At 39.0% G+C, this 17,522-nt stretch overlaps 1 protein-coding gene across 1 annotated transcript; it reads right to left on the bottom strand.

The window, feature by feature from the left end:
• Positions 1 to 12,301: 12,301 nt before the first annotated feature.
• On the bottom strand, positions 12,302 to 17,287 carry PENK (proenkephalin). Its single transcript, XM_016126219.2, has 4 exons — positions 17,167 to 17,287; positions 17,007 to 17,065; positions 16,402 to 16,542; positions 12,302 to 13,289 (listed from the first exon to the last, which is right to left on the bottom strand). Exons 3-4 carry the CDS (start codon positions 16,537 to 16,539, stop codon positions 12,627 to 12,629), a joined length of 801 nt encoding a protein of 266 aa, XP_015981705.1. The 5' UTR covers positions 16,540 to 16,542; positions 17,007 to 17,065; positions 17,167 to 17,287; the 3' UTR covers positions 12,302 to 12,626.
• Positions 17,288 to 17,522: the final 235 nt, after the last annotated feature.

The following is a 17,522-nucleotide window of genomic DNA, read 5'->3' as shown; positions in this document are numbered from 1 at the left end:
CAGCGCAAGGAATAAAGAGGGTTATTTCTATGATAATCAATCAATCAAGAGTATATAACAACCATAAATATTTATATACCTAATAACAGATCTTAAAAACTACATGATGTAAAACCAAATAGAACTGCAAGGAGAAATAGATAAAGTGACAATAATAGTCAGCAATTCGATACCTCACTCTCACCAATTGATAGAACAAAGAAACAGAAAATAAATATGGATACAGAAAACTTGACAACACTATAAACACATTTGATCTAAATTACATTTAGACATGATTTATTCAACAAATGCACAATACATAGAATATTTACCAAGAGAGACCATGTTTTGGGCCATGAAATAAGTCTCATAAACTCATACAAAGTGTGTTCTCTGATCACAGTGGAATTAAATTAGCAATCTGGAAAATATCCACATATCTGGAAATTAAATTACACACCTCTAAAAAAATGTGGGTCTAAGAGAAAACCAGGGAGAAATTAGAACTTTGAACTGAATAAAAATGACAATATGACATCGAAATTTGAGATACAGTTAAAACAGTGCTTAGGAGGGAATGTACATGATTTCGCTAAAATAAAACATCCATTTCTCTTAAAAACTTTCAGCAAATTAGGATTATAAAGAAAACGTTTCAATATGATAATGAACAATTATGAAAAACTTATAGCTAACATACTCAATATTGAAAGACTAAATATTTTCTTCTAAGGTATGGATTAAGGTAAGGATGTCCACTATTACCATTTTGTGGAGGTTCTAGCCAGTGCAATAAAGCAAGAAAATGAAGTAAAATGCATATGAATTTGAAAGAAAAAGCTCAAAGTTATCTTTATTCACAGATGACATGGTTGTCCATGTAAGAAATCCAAAGAAATCTACAAAAAATGCTACTACAACTAAAAGATGTAAAATGATACAACCACTTTGGAAAAGAGTTTGCAATAAGAGTTCATTAAAATGTTAAATAACATCTCTCATACCAGTCACTTATTCTTTTAGGTATTTATCAAAGAGAAATGAAATCAAAGTCCATGCAAAGACTTGTGCGCGAATATCCATGATAGCTTTATTTACAATAGTCTCAAATTGGAAGCAATTAAAAATCATTGACAGGTAAATGGAGGAGCAAATTGTTGTCCATCCATAAAAGAGAATAAAAAGGAATGACTACGATACATATGACACCATGGATGAATCTCAAAATGAGTTTGCTGCTTGAAAGGAGCTAGACAAAAAAGAGTGTATTAAATACATTGTATATTATTGCATTTACATAAAATTCTAGAAAATGAAAACTGATGTCAGCTGAAAGAAACGTGGTCGATGGGGATAGGCAGGGTTGGAAAGGAAAGAAAGAATTACAAAGTGGCACTGGAAAACATTTAGGCACTGGAAATCATTTTGATTTTGATGATAGCTTGACAGTTTGATACATATCTCAAGACTCAGGAAAATTTCCACCCTTAATATGTAGTTTACTGCATGTTAATTATACACTAATAAAACCATTACAGTTTTACTAGCTCTATAAAGAGTACTGAGTAGCTCATTTTCCTCTTTTGCTATTTTTAGAAAGTTTTGACTTTAGTACTATTTACCCACTGAATTTTCTGCTTCTTCCTAGTTATTTTTACTTGGAATTTGTATTTCACTTTAAAAAACATAAAACTTTTTGAAATAGTTCATACTGATTATTATTTATGTTTTAGGAGCACGGAACAGGTAAGTACTAAAAACGTCTCAATGTTACTTATACTTAACAACTTTCTTGTTTGCCTGTTTATGGATTTATTTTATTTCTTTCCTTTTACCTTTTCCTTCTCCTCTCACTGTTCTTGCTGAAGTACATCCTTTAGTATTATCTCCCAGAAAGAGCTATACATGTTCCTGATATTTGTACTACCCAAAATGTCTCAATTTTATATTCATAAATACTAGTTTAACTAAATATAGGATTTTGGCTTGAATCTCTTCACCCTTCTCACCTCTTCTCTTAGTTTTCACAGGATATTTCCAATGTCTTTTAGCATATATTATGTCTGTTATAAAATCTTCAGTTTGTCCCTATTCCTTTGTAGGTAACTTCTCTTTTATCTCTGGTAGATATATTTTGGTTTCTCTTTACCGATGTTTTACATTGCACTAGGGTGTAGCTATACATGGATTTACTTTTATGTAACCCGCTTGGCACCCTCTTCATATTTTCTATCTGTGGATTAAAGTCTTTCTTTAATCTCACTAATTTTCAGCCATCGAATTTCTAAATAACAACTTATTAAGATATAATTGACATGCCATAAAATTCACTTTTTTAAAGTGTACAATTTGGTCATTTTTTAACTACATTTTTGCCATTTTGCGCAACCATTACCACTATCTAATTTCAGAACACCCTTTTCAACCCCAAAAGGGACCTTAGAACCATTACCAGGCATTCTCCATTCACTGTCTCCCCCTAAATCCTGGCAAACGCTCATCTGCTTTCTGTCTCTATGGATTTATCTATTCTGGATATTTAATATAAATGGAATTATACAATGCGTGACCTTTTGCGTCTGACTTCTTTCACTTAGCCTGATGTTTTCAAGGTTCATTCACATTGCAGCATGTACCTCTGTTTCATTCCTTTTTATGGTGAAATAATATTCCATCATATGGATATACCACATTTTATCAGTTCATCAGCTGATAGATATTTAGGTTATTTCCACTTTTGGGATATTATGAGTAATGCTGCTATGAACATCTGTGCACAAGTTTTTGTGCGGACATATATTTTCAATTCTCTGTGTATATACCTAAGAGTAAAAATTCTGGGTCATATGGTAACTATATGTTTAACTTTTTGAGGAATTAATTGCTAAACTGTTTTCCAGCAATGTATGAAGGTCACAACCTTTCTACATCCTTGAGAAGACTTATTATTGCTTTCGTTTTTATTATAGCCATTCTAGTTGGTGTGAAGAGCTATTATTTTTCTCCTTGTCATTCTGTGTAGTCTCATCTTTTGAAATTTCTAAAAGATACTTTTTAAAGCCATTTACTCTTATCACTTCTTTTTCAACTAAAAAAATATTTTGTTGTAGATGAATTCTTCATTACTTTCTATTAGCTAATGCAATCCTAGTCTACAACTTACCGTATTTAATTTGTTTTTTTTCCCAATAACTATATTCCTCATTTGTTGCTAACACATTTTAATTTTATAATTTCTTGCTCCCTTTTTAATGGATGGCCTTTCTGTCATCCATTGAAATACTTTGTTTGAAAATCTTGAAAAACTTGTTTGAAACTTTCATTCTCTGTCTGTCTGTCTGCCTCTGTCTCTGTCTCTGTCTGTTTCTTTCTCATCATTCTTACCTGTTTAGTAATTTTGGTTCAGAAATAGAATTTACATTGGAGATTTGGAGCCACCTCCCCATAATAAAGTCAATCATATTGCAAATCTAGTGGCTAAACTGGTAGGAAGCTTTGTGCAGACCCTAGTTCTTCAATTGGATCTAGTAACTCATAAGACTCCAAGAAACTAGTAGTTAGAATCAGTATTCTTGACTTTTTTCAGCATTTAAAAATTGATGGGTGAGACAATGAACTTGGCTCTTGTACCTTGCCACTTGGTCCCAGTTATCATAAAGAAGTAAAGTAGCACACTGCCTCCACCAGACTCTAGACTCTGAATCCAGGAGACCACCATTAAAGCTTTTGCTTAATGCAATGTGTTTCTATTCTGATTCTAGGTTGCACATAGGCTCATCTATTTCTGAGTATAATTATGTCTTTTAAATTAAAAAAAAATTTACATACCTTTGCTATGAGTTTAGATGGGAGCATGGATTAGTAATCATATTTTTTTCCTGAATGTCTAGCAAACAAAAGAGCCAGTTTTTACTTCCCTACTTATTGAGGCAGAAATCAATCACACAAATTAACAAAATAATCATAAAATGAAACAAGTGCTGTGAAGAGAAAAACTTAAACGATTGAATGAAAAGAGTTTTTTGAAAGCTATAAGGAAAGAAACCCATTAACCAGGGAAATCTAAGCAGGGAGGAGTATAATATAAGCCTGGAGGAGTATGGAAGTGGAAACTTTGAATTTGTTATAATAGGATAAATTAGCAACTAGCTTTCTATTGCAATTGACCTATAATGCTTGACTGATCTGAAGTGAAATGTTTTGTTTTAGTGGCTTATAAATTCTGATAAACTATAAAGTTTTTCTTTTTTATTTGCTAGAATATCTTTCGAGACCTTGTATAGCAAGGAGCTAATCATATAAAATTTAATTTTTGTTTCATATGAAGACTTTCAGGTGTAGAAGATGCTCAACTAGACAAATCTACCCATACTGCTTCAAGGAGGATTATAGGCTTCAATTTAGAGATTCTAGATCATATTTCATTTCTCCTGGCTTTCTTTTTTATGGTTCAGTATTCTTCCATCCAAAGGCTCTATGGAGTTTGTTAGCTGTGGCAGCCATCACTAGACCATGTACATTTCTGGAAAGCTGGTTGGGTAAATAATTGAATGCATGAATTAATGGTTGGCAGCTTGTTTTGTGAGATTATTTGCACACAAAGAAATATCCATGTGATGTTTTCCAACTCTGAAATGCTTCCACACTTTTTGTATTTTATTGTACAAAGGATAATTTAACAATAAATATACCACCATGAGATATTTAGACTTATTTCCTACTTGAAGTAACTTCCTACATAGACCACAATTATGTGATTCCCAGAGTTTTAAGAAAATTTAATTCCAAAGCTTTTTCAAGAGACTTGTAATTTGAGGCATTATATTTACAGCTTAAAATACACATGATGAAAAGCTTTGATTTTTAATTACGTAATTCAATATGTACAGAAAAAAAGGATTATTTAGTACAATATGTTTAAAGGTTATCTATGAATCAATAAGAAAATAACAAACAACCAAACGGATTATATATATCTTGCAGATGGTAATATATGTATCATGTTTTCAAAAGCTGTGTGGCAATAACCATAACATATTAAATATGCACATTCTTTGACCCAATAATTCCACTCTTATGAGTTAATCCTGTGGAATAGTTGCCCCGTACACTACTGTTAGGAAAGGCAGTGTCCTCATCTGTTTTTTGATGTCCCCACTGGATGAGAATGGGCTTTGAGCCTGGAGCAGTTCCTTGCTAAGAGACAAAAAGCCCACACAGCCTGTGCAGGTGTTATCCCTGTGGGAATGTCTGAGTTTCAGCTCTATGAGTGCTCTTTTGTCTCTGCTTAAGGTGTGGTGCGTGCAATATGACACCTAGCCCTATATCTGTTCTCCAAGGGGGAGGGGACTGTGTTCCTTCTACTGCCACATGAGAGGGGTGTGTAGGTAGGTGAATTGCCCTGTGCTGGCTTCAGAGAGAGACCTGCTGGCCATGGGGGCTGGTGCCCACTGTTGAAGCTGATCTTGCCCTGTCTCTTCTCTATGCAAGTAAACCATTTTTCCATGCAGTTCTTGACTGTGTTGTGTTTTCCTTGGTGACTCCGATATGGAGATGTGATGGGCAGAAGTATTTAAAGTCCTCTCCTGGATTGTGCAGTGCTCTGCTTGGCAACAACTATACTGCTGCTGCTGTGTCTACTACCACTACCACCACCACTACTACTACTACTACTACTACTACTACTACTACTACTACACACACTTTTTATATAGTATAGGTTATATAATGCCTATATCTTTATAAGGCTGTTTACTGCAACATTGTCTGTAATGTGAAAAAAATTAGCTGCTAATGGAGTTGTTAAAAAAAAAAAAGCATACATGTTATACAATACAATGAGCAGTTAAAGAGCATCAGGCAGATTTTTGTGTTGATTTTGAAACTGTGCCAAGATATATCAGGTGAAAAAACGGTAGCAGAATAATATGTGTAGAATTATTTTATTTATGTTAACACTAAAAATAAAACTGTGTGTCCATGCATGCATGTGTATATATTCATTAATGAAAAGAATATTTTTAGGGTAAACACAAAACTTTTAATAGTGGTTATTTCTGTGGAAATATGGGAAATGAAAGAGGAATTTCACTTTTAACATTGTATAGTTCTGCATTTGTTTGAATACAAAGAACAAGTAGTGTAGCACTTAGAACTATCCAAAATTACCTTCTTTCTTTCTTTGCTGTTTATTGTCTCACTCTACACATTAGAATGTATTTTGAGAAAGCAGAGAATCAGATGGCCTTTCATTTCCTGGGCCTAGAATAGTTCATGGACTACAGTATATGGCCAACAATATACAGAATATTTATTCAATAAATAACTTGAGCAGTGAAAAGAAAAAAATGACTTGCTGGTAAATTCTCTTTTGCCCACTTCAAATTCACTTAAGCTCCTGCCCTACTAGTCAATTCTTTACCAAGACTTTAGTCTCCTGTAACCTCAATGCTGATGTCAAATTGTACGACTTCTTCATGGCCTCTTCTCTTTTCTCAGCTCTTTTTCTATCCATAGAAGATCTACCTTCTACAGTAAGTCATTTAGCATCCTCGATAGGTCCTGTGACTTTAAGCAAAACAATGTATTATAAAACCAATTTTACTTTAGGCTAATAGATATAAACAAGGGTTAAATTCCTAAGACATTTTATTAACATTATGATGAAATCACATTGAACAAAATCACATTGTTCGAGGTTCTGATGTACTACTTGATTAATAAATTGGAGGAGGAATTCTAGAAGGTAGGCTGTTTTAGTTCATGTCTGCAACCCTCACTTCTTTCCAATTTCTCTTCTAGGTCCAGATCAAACGAGGCAGGCAAAGTGGCAGCAGGCAGGGGCTATGCCAGAGGCCCTCCAGTCCTACAGGGTTCTCCAAGGAAGAGAGCAATGAGAGATCTCCTTCCCCTAGTGAGAAGCAAGTGCTTACTGGCCCAGAAAGATCCTGCTTGTCTGCAAGGCCTGGGATGAAGTAGTTCCTTAAAACAACTCGATCATCAAAGCCTGCGAATCCCCTTAGAAATGATCTATTCCTCTTACCTTGCTGAGGATGGTCCTGGGGGAATTGCCAGGTCTACTAATCCCAGGGAGCCTGCAGGGAGACCCAGAAGACTGAAAGGCACCCGGTTGGGTAGGGCTGCTCTACCAAACCCTCTCCCTGGATATTCTAAACATAAAGAACACGGCAGGAACAACATAAAGTGTACCTAGTATTTGGCTAGCAATGCCATAGAGTCAGTCTACAGGCAGAATCACAGACAGGTTTGTATGGATTGTAAAAGGGAGCTAAGAAATGACTCCTGAGATTATTACAAAAGCTCATGCATTTATTTCATGGGTTAAGGTCATTGACTACAGGGCAGAAGATAGTTCAGATCTGTAACTTGATAAATACATTTGCAAAGCAAAAGAGTAACTAAGGATACTGAAATGGCAAATGGCACTTGACCTCATTAATAATCAGGGAAATACAAATTAAAACAATAGCTACAATTAAAAAAGACTGTCAATCCAAAATATTGGTGGGGCATACACTGTGGTTAGGAGTCCAAATGAGTGCAAACTCTTTAAAAGCTGTTTAGCATTACAAACTGCAGTTGAACATATGCACACCTATGATCTGGCATATCTGCTCCTAGTTATATATGCAAGAGAAATATATCACTTGTGGTAAGACGTATGGTCAAGAATGCATATAGTAGTAGTCTTTGCAATAGAACCAAACTGGAATCAGGGAGTCCCCAGCAGTAATAGAATGGAATTTATGGTATGTTCATACAATGGAGTACTATATGGAATAATAATAATAATAATAATAATAATAATAAAAACCATAGCTATATACAGCAGCATGGATAAATCTCATAAATATAATGTTGAACTACGTAATTAGAAAAAAATAATGTTTTCTTTTTGTAGAAAATTGAAAAATAGGCAAATTAATTTATGGTGATAGAAGTCAGAAGAGTGGTGTTTTGGGGGAAGAGGGAGAGCTAGTTACTTGAGTGGGTGCTAGCGATGCTCTATTTTTTGCCCTGGATGATGGTTCATGGGTATGTTTGCTTTGTAGCAATTCAGTAAAATGTATACTTACGAGGTGTGGACTTTTCTGTAGATTTGTGCTACACTTGATTAAAAAAAAAGCTAAGGGAAAAAGTATAAACAAATGTCATGGAGGGACATGTTTAAGCTATTGCCTAGCTCCCTCTGCTGATGTGATTTTTGCATTCCTCTCTCCAGAGGACACATGTTCCTGGTCAATAATATAATTGCATGGGGTTTTTTCTTGTTGTTGTTGGGTAAACCAAGATGTTTTGAAGGATGCAAAATGATGACAGATACTTAATACATACTTCTCTCAGGAGACTGAGCGAGGAAACTTATTCTATGAGGCAGATGCTGGGGCTTACACACGTCGGCCTGTCTCATCGCTGACCTGCTCTCAACGTTGAATCCTCATCTATCACATTTAGACTAAAACTCAAAGCCCTTTCGACAGCTGCAAAAGGCCTTTTAAGTCTTGTTCCTCAAGTTATCTACACGTTCCCATGTTGGGGCATTGCATTAGATGTTCCTTCAGTCTGCAATGCTTTTCCACCAGAGAGTCACATAGGTGGCTCTATTATTTGTTGACTGAATAAATTGTTTCAGGTGGGGTGCTTACGTACATTTCAAGAAAAAAAATCCACCAATATTCATATTATTCAAAGTATGCAAAGTTGTATGCCCCACCTTCATCTTCAAAGGAGAAATCTTTGTAGCTCAAGGCTCAGACTCTTCACGTCTTTTTTGGAGGATGACTTTTTCATTATATGGGTTTTAATCGTTTGTAGTAGAAAATTGAAAAAGTGAAGAGGAATATTACAGGGAAACCACAAGTGGTTTCTGCCTCGTGGGACACAATTAGTAGAAGCGGAAACCCTTTCCTTGGGTATTCTCAGGCTCTGACCAGGACTACAGCTCACAGATAGTATCTCATCCTTGAGACACACAGGGTGAGCTAGCACCCTGGTCCTTGAGAGGCCCAGGGTAGACAGGGCGGGATGGGGAAAGCTCGAGACCTACCTGTAAGAACTGGGACACTGAGCAATAGCTGTGGCTAACTCTGTAAGTGCCCACTGTACGTTAGCCCAGGCTTGAGCACTCTGTATTTGGTAACAGGGTTACTTGTTACAACCACCTAATGAGGCGCAGATGAGGAAAGGTGCGGAGAGATTCCCATCGCACAGAGAGCTGGGCTTTTCACCAGGCAGCCTGGCTCCGGAGTCTGCACATAGATTTCTGAGTTATTAACTCTCACTGGAACCCAGACCAGGACTCAGGCTTGGAGGTGGAATGGGGTGGCCCAAGCGAGTGGAATTGAGGTAAAACAGGGAGCCCACCTCCTAGGAAAAGGTCTGGAATGGAGCAGCTGTGCCTTCTGCAGTTAGGTGGGTCTGTGTTCCAACGGCACACACTCTGTTTTCTGGAAACCTCTCAGGTCAGGGGCGGTTTGAGTTGTCGTAACCTTCGTCTCCAGTCCGTCTAACACCGAGTCTTGTCCCAGGCGAGTTCTAGCCCTAGTCCTCCCGGGTTTACAGAAACCGGGCACTCGTGCGGAGCACACACCAAGTGCCACGGTCAGAGCTCAGTTAGCTGAGTTTAAACTAGCAGCCCAGGTGACTCTCAGGCGACTCCCCCGTAAAATTTAAATAGGGAATTCTTGAAAATCAAAGCCTTTAGGGTTAAAGGAGCAAAAATTCTAATGATGGAATTGCAGACAGAAGGGTGGATGACGTGGGAGATATTTGGGGACATAGGAAAACCTGCACAGTCCTCCTCGAATCACATTTCGTGGACACCCGCTGATACTGTTAAGGTTGGCCTGGCCACCAGGACTGTGCTTCATTTGGTGTTTCAAGCAGGAGCAAGCAGCCTTCGTAATCGCCTAAAGGAGCCATCTTGTCCGATTGCCTTTTCCCCTTTGTCTTCACCCCTTTTCCTGTTCCTTCCCTCCTGAAACATTTGTGGCACATCCTGGTTCTCAATTCTCCACCAGGGATTCGGGGCGGGATGGGGGAAGCGGGGGTGAGGAAATACAAGAGTGAGGAACACTGTCACACTTAGGCATTGCTGGGCCCTTAGCAGAGGTGGAAGGTGGTGAACTGGAGGGACAGACAATTGTCTATTAACCACTCCACGTGTTTTAGTTGGGTCTAAACAGCTAACCCAAAATAGAAAAGAAAGGACTCCTACTTAAAGAACTGTGCTTCATTGGAAAAATGACATTCATTTGACTGTGAATTGCGTTATTTTCTCAAACATATTGTGTGAGATGTATGCACATGCATTGTGTTATTGTAAGATAATAATTTTATTATTATCTTATCGGAGAGGACAAAGACATTTTACTCTTAACTGTCTCTAGGGTGGAGGTGGGATTCCTGTTTCCAAGGTTTGGGAATTCTTTGTTGTAGTAGAAAGAATTAAGTGACATTTTTTCTCAAAAGGCTCTCTCATGTCTCTCAAATCTGACCTGCACACGGATTTTGTTTGGTTCACATTATTTTTTTAGCATTTTATTTTTTAACTTATTTTTATTTATAATTGACCTACAATATTCTATTCATTTCAGGTGTTAAACATAGTGATTAGAGAGTTGTATTCCTGATGAAGTGATCACCCTAAATCTAGTACCCACGTGATAGACAGCCGCTACACTATTATTGATTATATTCCCTATCCTGTATTTTGTATCCCCACGACTATTTTTATACCTGGCCATTTGTACTTCTTAATCTCTTTCACCTTTTTCACCCATAACACTGTTTTCAATGGAATCAGTAGCCAAAATTAAAAAATTGAGGTATTATCATGAAAATCTAAGTCTCGGTTTCTTTGGAAAAGTCTGACAACATGAGGCTGGAAAATCCAAGGGAGACAATTGGGTAAAGCTGAGTAGAGACCTCAAAACCCTGATGTATTCCAGTTCCATCGTTTTTCATGCTCCTGATACTGATGTCCAAGGGCCAGCCGCTGGGTATCACCTTCTTCCTGGTTGACTTCAAGCACCTATATTACCTGTACCTCTAGTTCAGAAGAAGGAGAGCTCTGGCCTGACAGAAAAAGTTTGCTAAGAATCAGGAAGATAGATGGTAGTGAGGCTCTGTGAGTGTTGGGGACCTGTGACCCCTTGCACCCATTAGGAGGAGATAAGTTTTCTAATAGCTCATGGCCATGCGGAGTCCTGAGAACTCCAGCAGGGCTGGAGATGAAGGGTTGGGCTACCTCAGACAGTGGAGCCACCTCCTCAGAACGGAGCACGTGGGCTTGCAGTGCTAGACCACAGACCAGAGACTCTCTATTTTCCTGAACTGCTAAACCCTGCTTTTTTGAGAAAGAACACAAAAGAGAGGATGAATGAGGGTCCTGAATAAAAGACTTACTGGACAGGAGTTTAGCTGCAGGTATTTTCAATTGGAAAAAGAAAAAAAAGGGCTCTGGCCTGACAGAAAACCATTTGGGACAACATTAAGGTTGTCCCAAATGGTTTAAATGTATCTTAATGTTGTCCCAAATGGTTAATTTGCATGAAATCGTCATAGCAACTTGTGTGATGAGAATTTACCTTATAAAACATCCATATACTTTTCTCAGTGACCTGGCCACCAGATTTCTCCATTTATTCATATATTCACTTAGCAGATATTGAAGAACACAGTGTGGTTGCAGTTTAGGGGGTACAATAGTGAACAATATGTAGTCCCAGATTTCCCCAGGTTTTGGTAGTGACATGGATAAGAGATATGGAACTGGAGTGGAAAGGACATTACATGAAAAAAGTTTGGGTATCAATTTTTTTTTCTATCCTTTAGCTGCTGGGCAACCTTGGGCCAACTGCTTAAGTTCTCTGGGCTTCACTTTCATTTGTGAAATAGAGCTAAAATAAATGATCTTTAATTTCTTATTAGCTTCTAAAATACTTTGCTGAAAACAGAGACATAAACATATGGATATAAATGCAGATTTTTAATATATATATATATGAGGGTATAGCTAGTTTATTAGATTTTAGTTTTCTTCATATATCTGATTTTTAAAAATGAGAGTGGCAACACATTTTATTTTGTTCTAATATGTTTACTCCTCTAAGATTTCACGTATAAGGAATTAAATGAAAACTTTTTTTTTTTTTTGGAAGTCACAGCTGTTGGAGAAGGAGGCCAGAGATAACTCTGTCAAAAGCAGATGGTTTCACTGTCTCTGAGTTTAGGATTTACTATGGAAACCCAAAGGTGAATGAGGGATTTGGAGAAGAAGAGACCTGCAAGAATGTTATGCAGTTGGGGTAATGGGTTTATTACATCCATATACAAGTAAGCATTTATTGGCGTTTTGTCAAAAATAAAGGACAAGGTGAAAGAAACTATTTTAGCAGAAGAACAAGACAGCTGCAATAGACCAACACGGAGCTTAAAGACTCTCAGAAGAACGCAGGACCTGAAATGAAAACTTGCAGGTTGTGCAGTTAGATATCCAGCCAATAAAGTCAACTATAGAGTACAAGCAGTACATGACAATAAAACACGATCACGGAGGCCGTCTCTCACTGGGGGGCAGGGGAAGGCTTACTGATGTCAGGGATCATTGATGGGAAAAGGTGTTAAAACCTCATAAATCCACCATATCTCTTTTCCATTTGGGGGCCTTCTTTCAAGTAACTTTCACCTTCTTCGTCAGAGGGCAGAGAATCCGCGAAGCGCTTCAGGAAGCCCCCGTACCTCTTCTGGTAGTCCATCCACCACTCTGGGCGACCCACTCTTCTCATGAAGCCCCCATAGCGCTTTTGCAGCTCTTTGGCTTCGTCTTCCAGTTGCGGGCTTCTCTTTAAGCCTCTCATGAAGCCTCCGTATTTCTTGCTCACTTCTTGGTCATCACTGCCCTCTTGGTGGTGGCTACTCTCTCGGTTGTCCCCTGTTCCCAGCAGCTCTTTCAGCAGGTCTGAGGAATTGCCCAGGCCGTCATCCTCCTCAACGTCCTTCTTCATGAAGCCCCCGTATCTCTTGGCAAAGATTTCCCCTTCATTTGCCTCTTCTTCGGGCTCCAGAGGATAAAGCTCATCCATTTTCTTCATGAAGCCTCCATACCTTTTCATGAAGCCCCCATACTTCTTGGCTAGCAAATGGCTCTCCTCCTGTTTGCTGCTTTCTCGGAGGGTGCTGGCGCCACCTTGAGGAAGCTCGAGTTTGGACAGCTGCAGAAGCTCCCTGCAGGTCTCCCAGGTTTTGAGAGAAGGCAGTTTCCCTTCACATTCCAGTGTGCAAGCCTGGGGAAAAGAATTCCATTTAAGGATAAAAAGAGGCTTTTCTGATTTTATTAAGTAAACAGATTTATGTGGCCCACAATATACTTGCTTTGATGTGGAAACTCCCAAAGAATAAAGTAATCTCCCCTATCTGATTAAAACTTTTGTCATACTGAGCAGGCAAATCAAAGGAAAATCGAAAAGGGAATTGTGAAGAATTAATTGAAACAAATAAGAAATTTTCTTCGACTTTTAACAGAGGGGATATATTGTGCCATTTCAATAGTTTGAAAACTTTTTCCACCTGATTTTAACCTAAATTGGCTGCCTGCACAACCTATTTTCACTGGATAATTTTTCACTGTCGATTTCATTTTGTTTGCGTTTTTCCTAACCAAAAGGGAGAAATTTATCTTAATTAGGGACATTGTCCCTCCAATTTTTTCATCTTCTTGTCTTACAGATAAAATGAATATTAATAATATAAGGTTTGTTTACTTTCTCATCTTAATATTTTACCTGAAATGGTATCCAATATGCCTGTAAACATTTCCAATCTTTAAAGAATAACAATTTCAAAAAAGGTTTGGAGAAAAAGGCATTCTAATAAGTCGATTTAAATTCTATGAATTATTTGAATTATGACATATTGATTTGGTGAAAGTAGAGATATTTTGCTCCTCCCCGATTGATTAAAATAGATTTAATCATCTTGAACCAAATGTTTGTAATTATGTGGTCCAATATAAAATTATATATATGCAAATGTTTAGATTATTCATGTTTCTTTTCTTAACATTTAGTTATCTGTGTACAGAAAAAGTCTTTTCCAATGGAAATCATGATATTTGACAAAATAGTAATGATCCATATACAATTCCTTTTTATTACATAGTAATTAAATCCTAATCATTGTAATATTTAGGCTTTATAGTCCAATAATCTTGTTAAGAGTCTCTTCTATTCAACAAATCACTTGGGTATGATAAAAGGAATACAAAGTGACATGAACATTTACAAAATCCATAGACTATTTCTTAGTATTTCAGAGATTTTTATAGGCCATTGAAGTCAACTTATAGAACTCAGGTTACCGACACTTGATTTAGAAAACCAGGCCCTTTCTTGGTATTTAAAAATATATTGGTATATTAATTCATATAAAACACACACATTATTTTTACCATGGAAGAAAGCATTTTATGAGTGCAACATAATTCTTTAAGGTATATATTTAACTCTTAATGATTATTTAAGCGTTATGTCTAAGAAAGTTAAATACATGCATATATAAAGACATCTAAAGGTGATCTAGTTAAAGCGATCCTGTTTTATTCTTGATATCTATCTAATTAAGAAATCAAAATGTCATTAAAAACTTAAGATGTTCAGATGTCAATCATATTTCCATTCTGAAATATAATTTAAATGATCTCTTTACCAAAACTTAGTGTTGAATATTTTGTATATTATTACCAAAATGCTTTTTAATGTTGAGATTCCTTCAAAAACAAATAATTACAAATAATCAGAACAACACACATACTAAAAAGTGATGTTAAATTAATTTCTATGCTTTTATATATTATGCATTTTTTGTAGCATTTATCACACTCTGCATTCTATAGTGAAGGTCATATCAGATGATAAATTTGGTTTGGATGCAAGTCATGGCATGCCTGCTTATCTTTGCATCCATCACAGAACCAAGCACAATATCTTGCATATGGCAGAAGCTCAATAAATATTTGTTACTTTGATTTTACTACATAGTTTTGGCCAGGCAACTTCATTTCTCATGTCTTTTTTGCATCTAAGCTAAAATTCCAGAACTGCCTGTCATTCTAACAACATAGTCATTAACAAAGCTTTTATCCCAGAGAAAATAACAACCCTAAATGTAAGCCCCCCATAAAAAAACAAATATATTTGTATATTAATTCATATAAAATACATAAAACAAATTAGCAAGAAGAAAAGATGGATGGAGAGGATTGTTACGCCTTTTTAAGATGCAACGTTTTCCTCATAGTTTGAATATAAAGCCCTACTATGTGTTTTCTCTTTAAGGCCATGTTAGCTCATGCACATGTTGAATGAAATGAATTAGGTAATTAAAATGAAACAAACATTTAAACTGAAATATATGCCTTGGTTTTTGTGGAATCCTTTCTTTAATTTTTGTTCCTTTTTTTTTTTTTTTTTGCATCTATGTACCAAAATTTCTTCAAAGGCTCAAGTGAGGAGCTTAACTCCTTAGGTGAATACATTATTCTCTACAGAACTGTTGAAGTCATCACAGAATTTCAACAAATTGAGAAAAGCGCAAAGGCATCATTGGGGCACTAGTTAAAAATGAAGCTTCTTGGGTTCCACATTCAGAGATTCTGGTTCAGTAGGGCACCAGAGACCATTCAAATGTTATACATAGACTATAATTGGAATAAGATTTTTTTTTTTTTGTCTTCAGCTTTAAAAAATTTCCCCCTGAGCCCCTGTGGTTTAGTTTATTTTTGCATTGTTGCCACATCTTTGGACACTGGCCACCTCTCCTGTGCCTTTTTCATAGCCGAATCACACTGTTGTCATAGTAGGTTTTACAAAAGCGCATTCGACACGACAGAAGTTGAATTTCGGCATCACTTGCCTGTGAGGCTGACCTTTCTCTCCTGTCTACTGAGCTCTCCCCTTCCACTCCCTTTACCCCTCCCTCATCCCTTAGCTCTCCCCTATCCACAGGTGAGGATAAGAGGTGGAGGGGCCTGTTGTTAAAAGGGTTAGAGAAATGAAATCCGAAGAAAAGAGAAGAAATGAAAGGGCCTTTGGGATATATTAGGAGTTGGGGCGGTTGAGCATCTTCCTTGGGACAGGTGAGGTGACAACCCAGTGCTCTCCGAGGTGCTGAAGACAGCACATCGCAGGACTCCCTCATCTCCTGTGTTAGAACAAAGTAGGTTGTGTGGAGACGTCGCCGCCTTTACAAGGCCCTAGCTGGTCGTGGGTCTCGGAAGCTGAGAGCTAGAGCGGGACATGGGTCAGCGTTGAGGGAACCGTCGAGACACTTGGGTCACCAGAGACCAGGAGATGCGCCGCGCGTGGCCGCTACTGATTCACTCGCATCGCTAATACTCACCAGCGGGTTGATGTCTGTCGGGCGCGCCAGGCGGTAGCTGCACGTCGCGCAGTCCTGGCTGCATTCTGCCTGCACTGTCGCCAGGAGGCCGGGGCCGAGCGCCAGCAGCCAGGTGCAGAGTCTCAGGAACCGCGCCATGGGCTGCAGGGAGAGAGGGATGAGAACTCCGAGCCTGCCCGGGCGCAAAGCGTGTCCCTCTGAGGGACCCTCGGCAGGACAGTCCCACCTGGGGGTTTGTGGAGCAAGAGCAAGAGAGAGTAGGGACACACTTTATTCCTGGGCCCCTGACCACCCGACCGACGCCGTTTGGAGAGACTCAAGGACAGCTCGGATGGTCTCGCAGTTCGCAGGTTGGTACTGTCACTCAGAGGCAGGGGCACTAGGCTATCTTTCTGGGAATCCGCTGCCGCGAGCGGGATTTTGGAGAGAACAGCCAAGACCAAATGCGTGGAAAGCGGGAGCCTGGAGAGGCGCTACATTGACCCGGGTCACAAACAGGGACCAGAAGAAAGTTGGAGAACCCCGTGCAACGAAACGCAGAATAGAGCAGGCGGCCGGCCCCAAACTCACGCAAGCGAAGGTGAGCTCTGGACAAGTTCACTTACGTTGACGCTGTTCGGATGGCGCAGGCTGGTCGGAGAAACCGAGTCTCAGGCTCGAGGCTCTAGAAGGGAGAGGAGAAGAAAGCAAGTGTCAGGGGGCGAGGGGCGTCCGGGGAGAAGCGGCTGGGAGAGAGGAAGGGTGGGGGGCAGACGCCGTGCTCACCGCTGCGGTCGTCGGCGTCGCTGCGGGGCCCCGAGCTGCGCTGCAGGGCTCAGGGCGCCTGCCTCACCTCTCCTCGCTGTCCCCCGGCTGGCGGCGGCTGGAGCCACTTTATAATTAGCCCCAAACCGAAGGAGGCGAGCGCGCCCCAATCGCCGGCGGGCTGCAGCTGACGCAGGCCCTACGCCAGCCCCGCCGACGCCGTCGCGGGAGGGGTCTGTCCCGGCTGGTGCACCCGCCGCTCCCTGCCCGGGGGGTGAGGCGGGAGGGGGCGACAGCTTGATGGGTCTCCTCACGGCGGGGTGACGAACCAAGGTAGTTAGGAAATTTGGGGAGAGAATTAAATGACATCAAGATAC

This window comes from Rousettus aegyptiacus, unplaced genomic scaffold (genome assembly GCF_014176215.1).
Source record: "Rousettus aegyptiacus isolate mRouAeg1 unplaced genomic scaffold, mRouAeg1.p scaffold_m13_p_15, whole genome shotgun sequence".
NCBI classification, from domain to species: Eukaryota; Metazoa; Chordata; class Mammalia; order Chiroptera; family Pteropodidae; genus Rousettus; species Rousettus aegyptiacus.
Note: the sequence above shows the minus strand (reverse complement) of the source record. Positions and strands in the feature narration are given on the sequence as shown.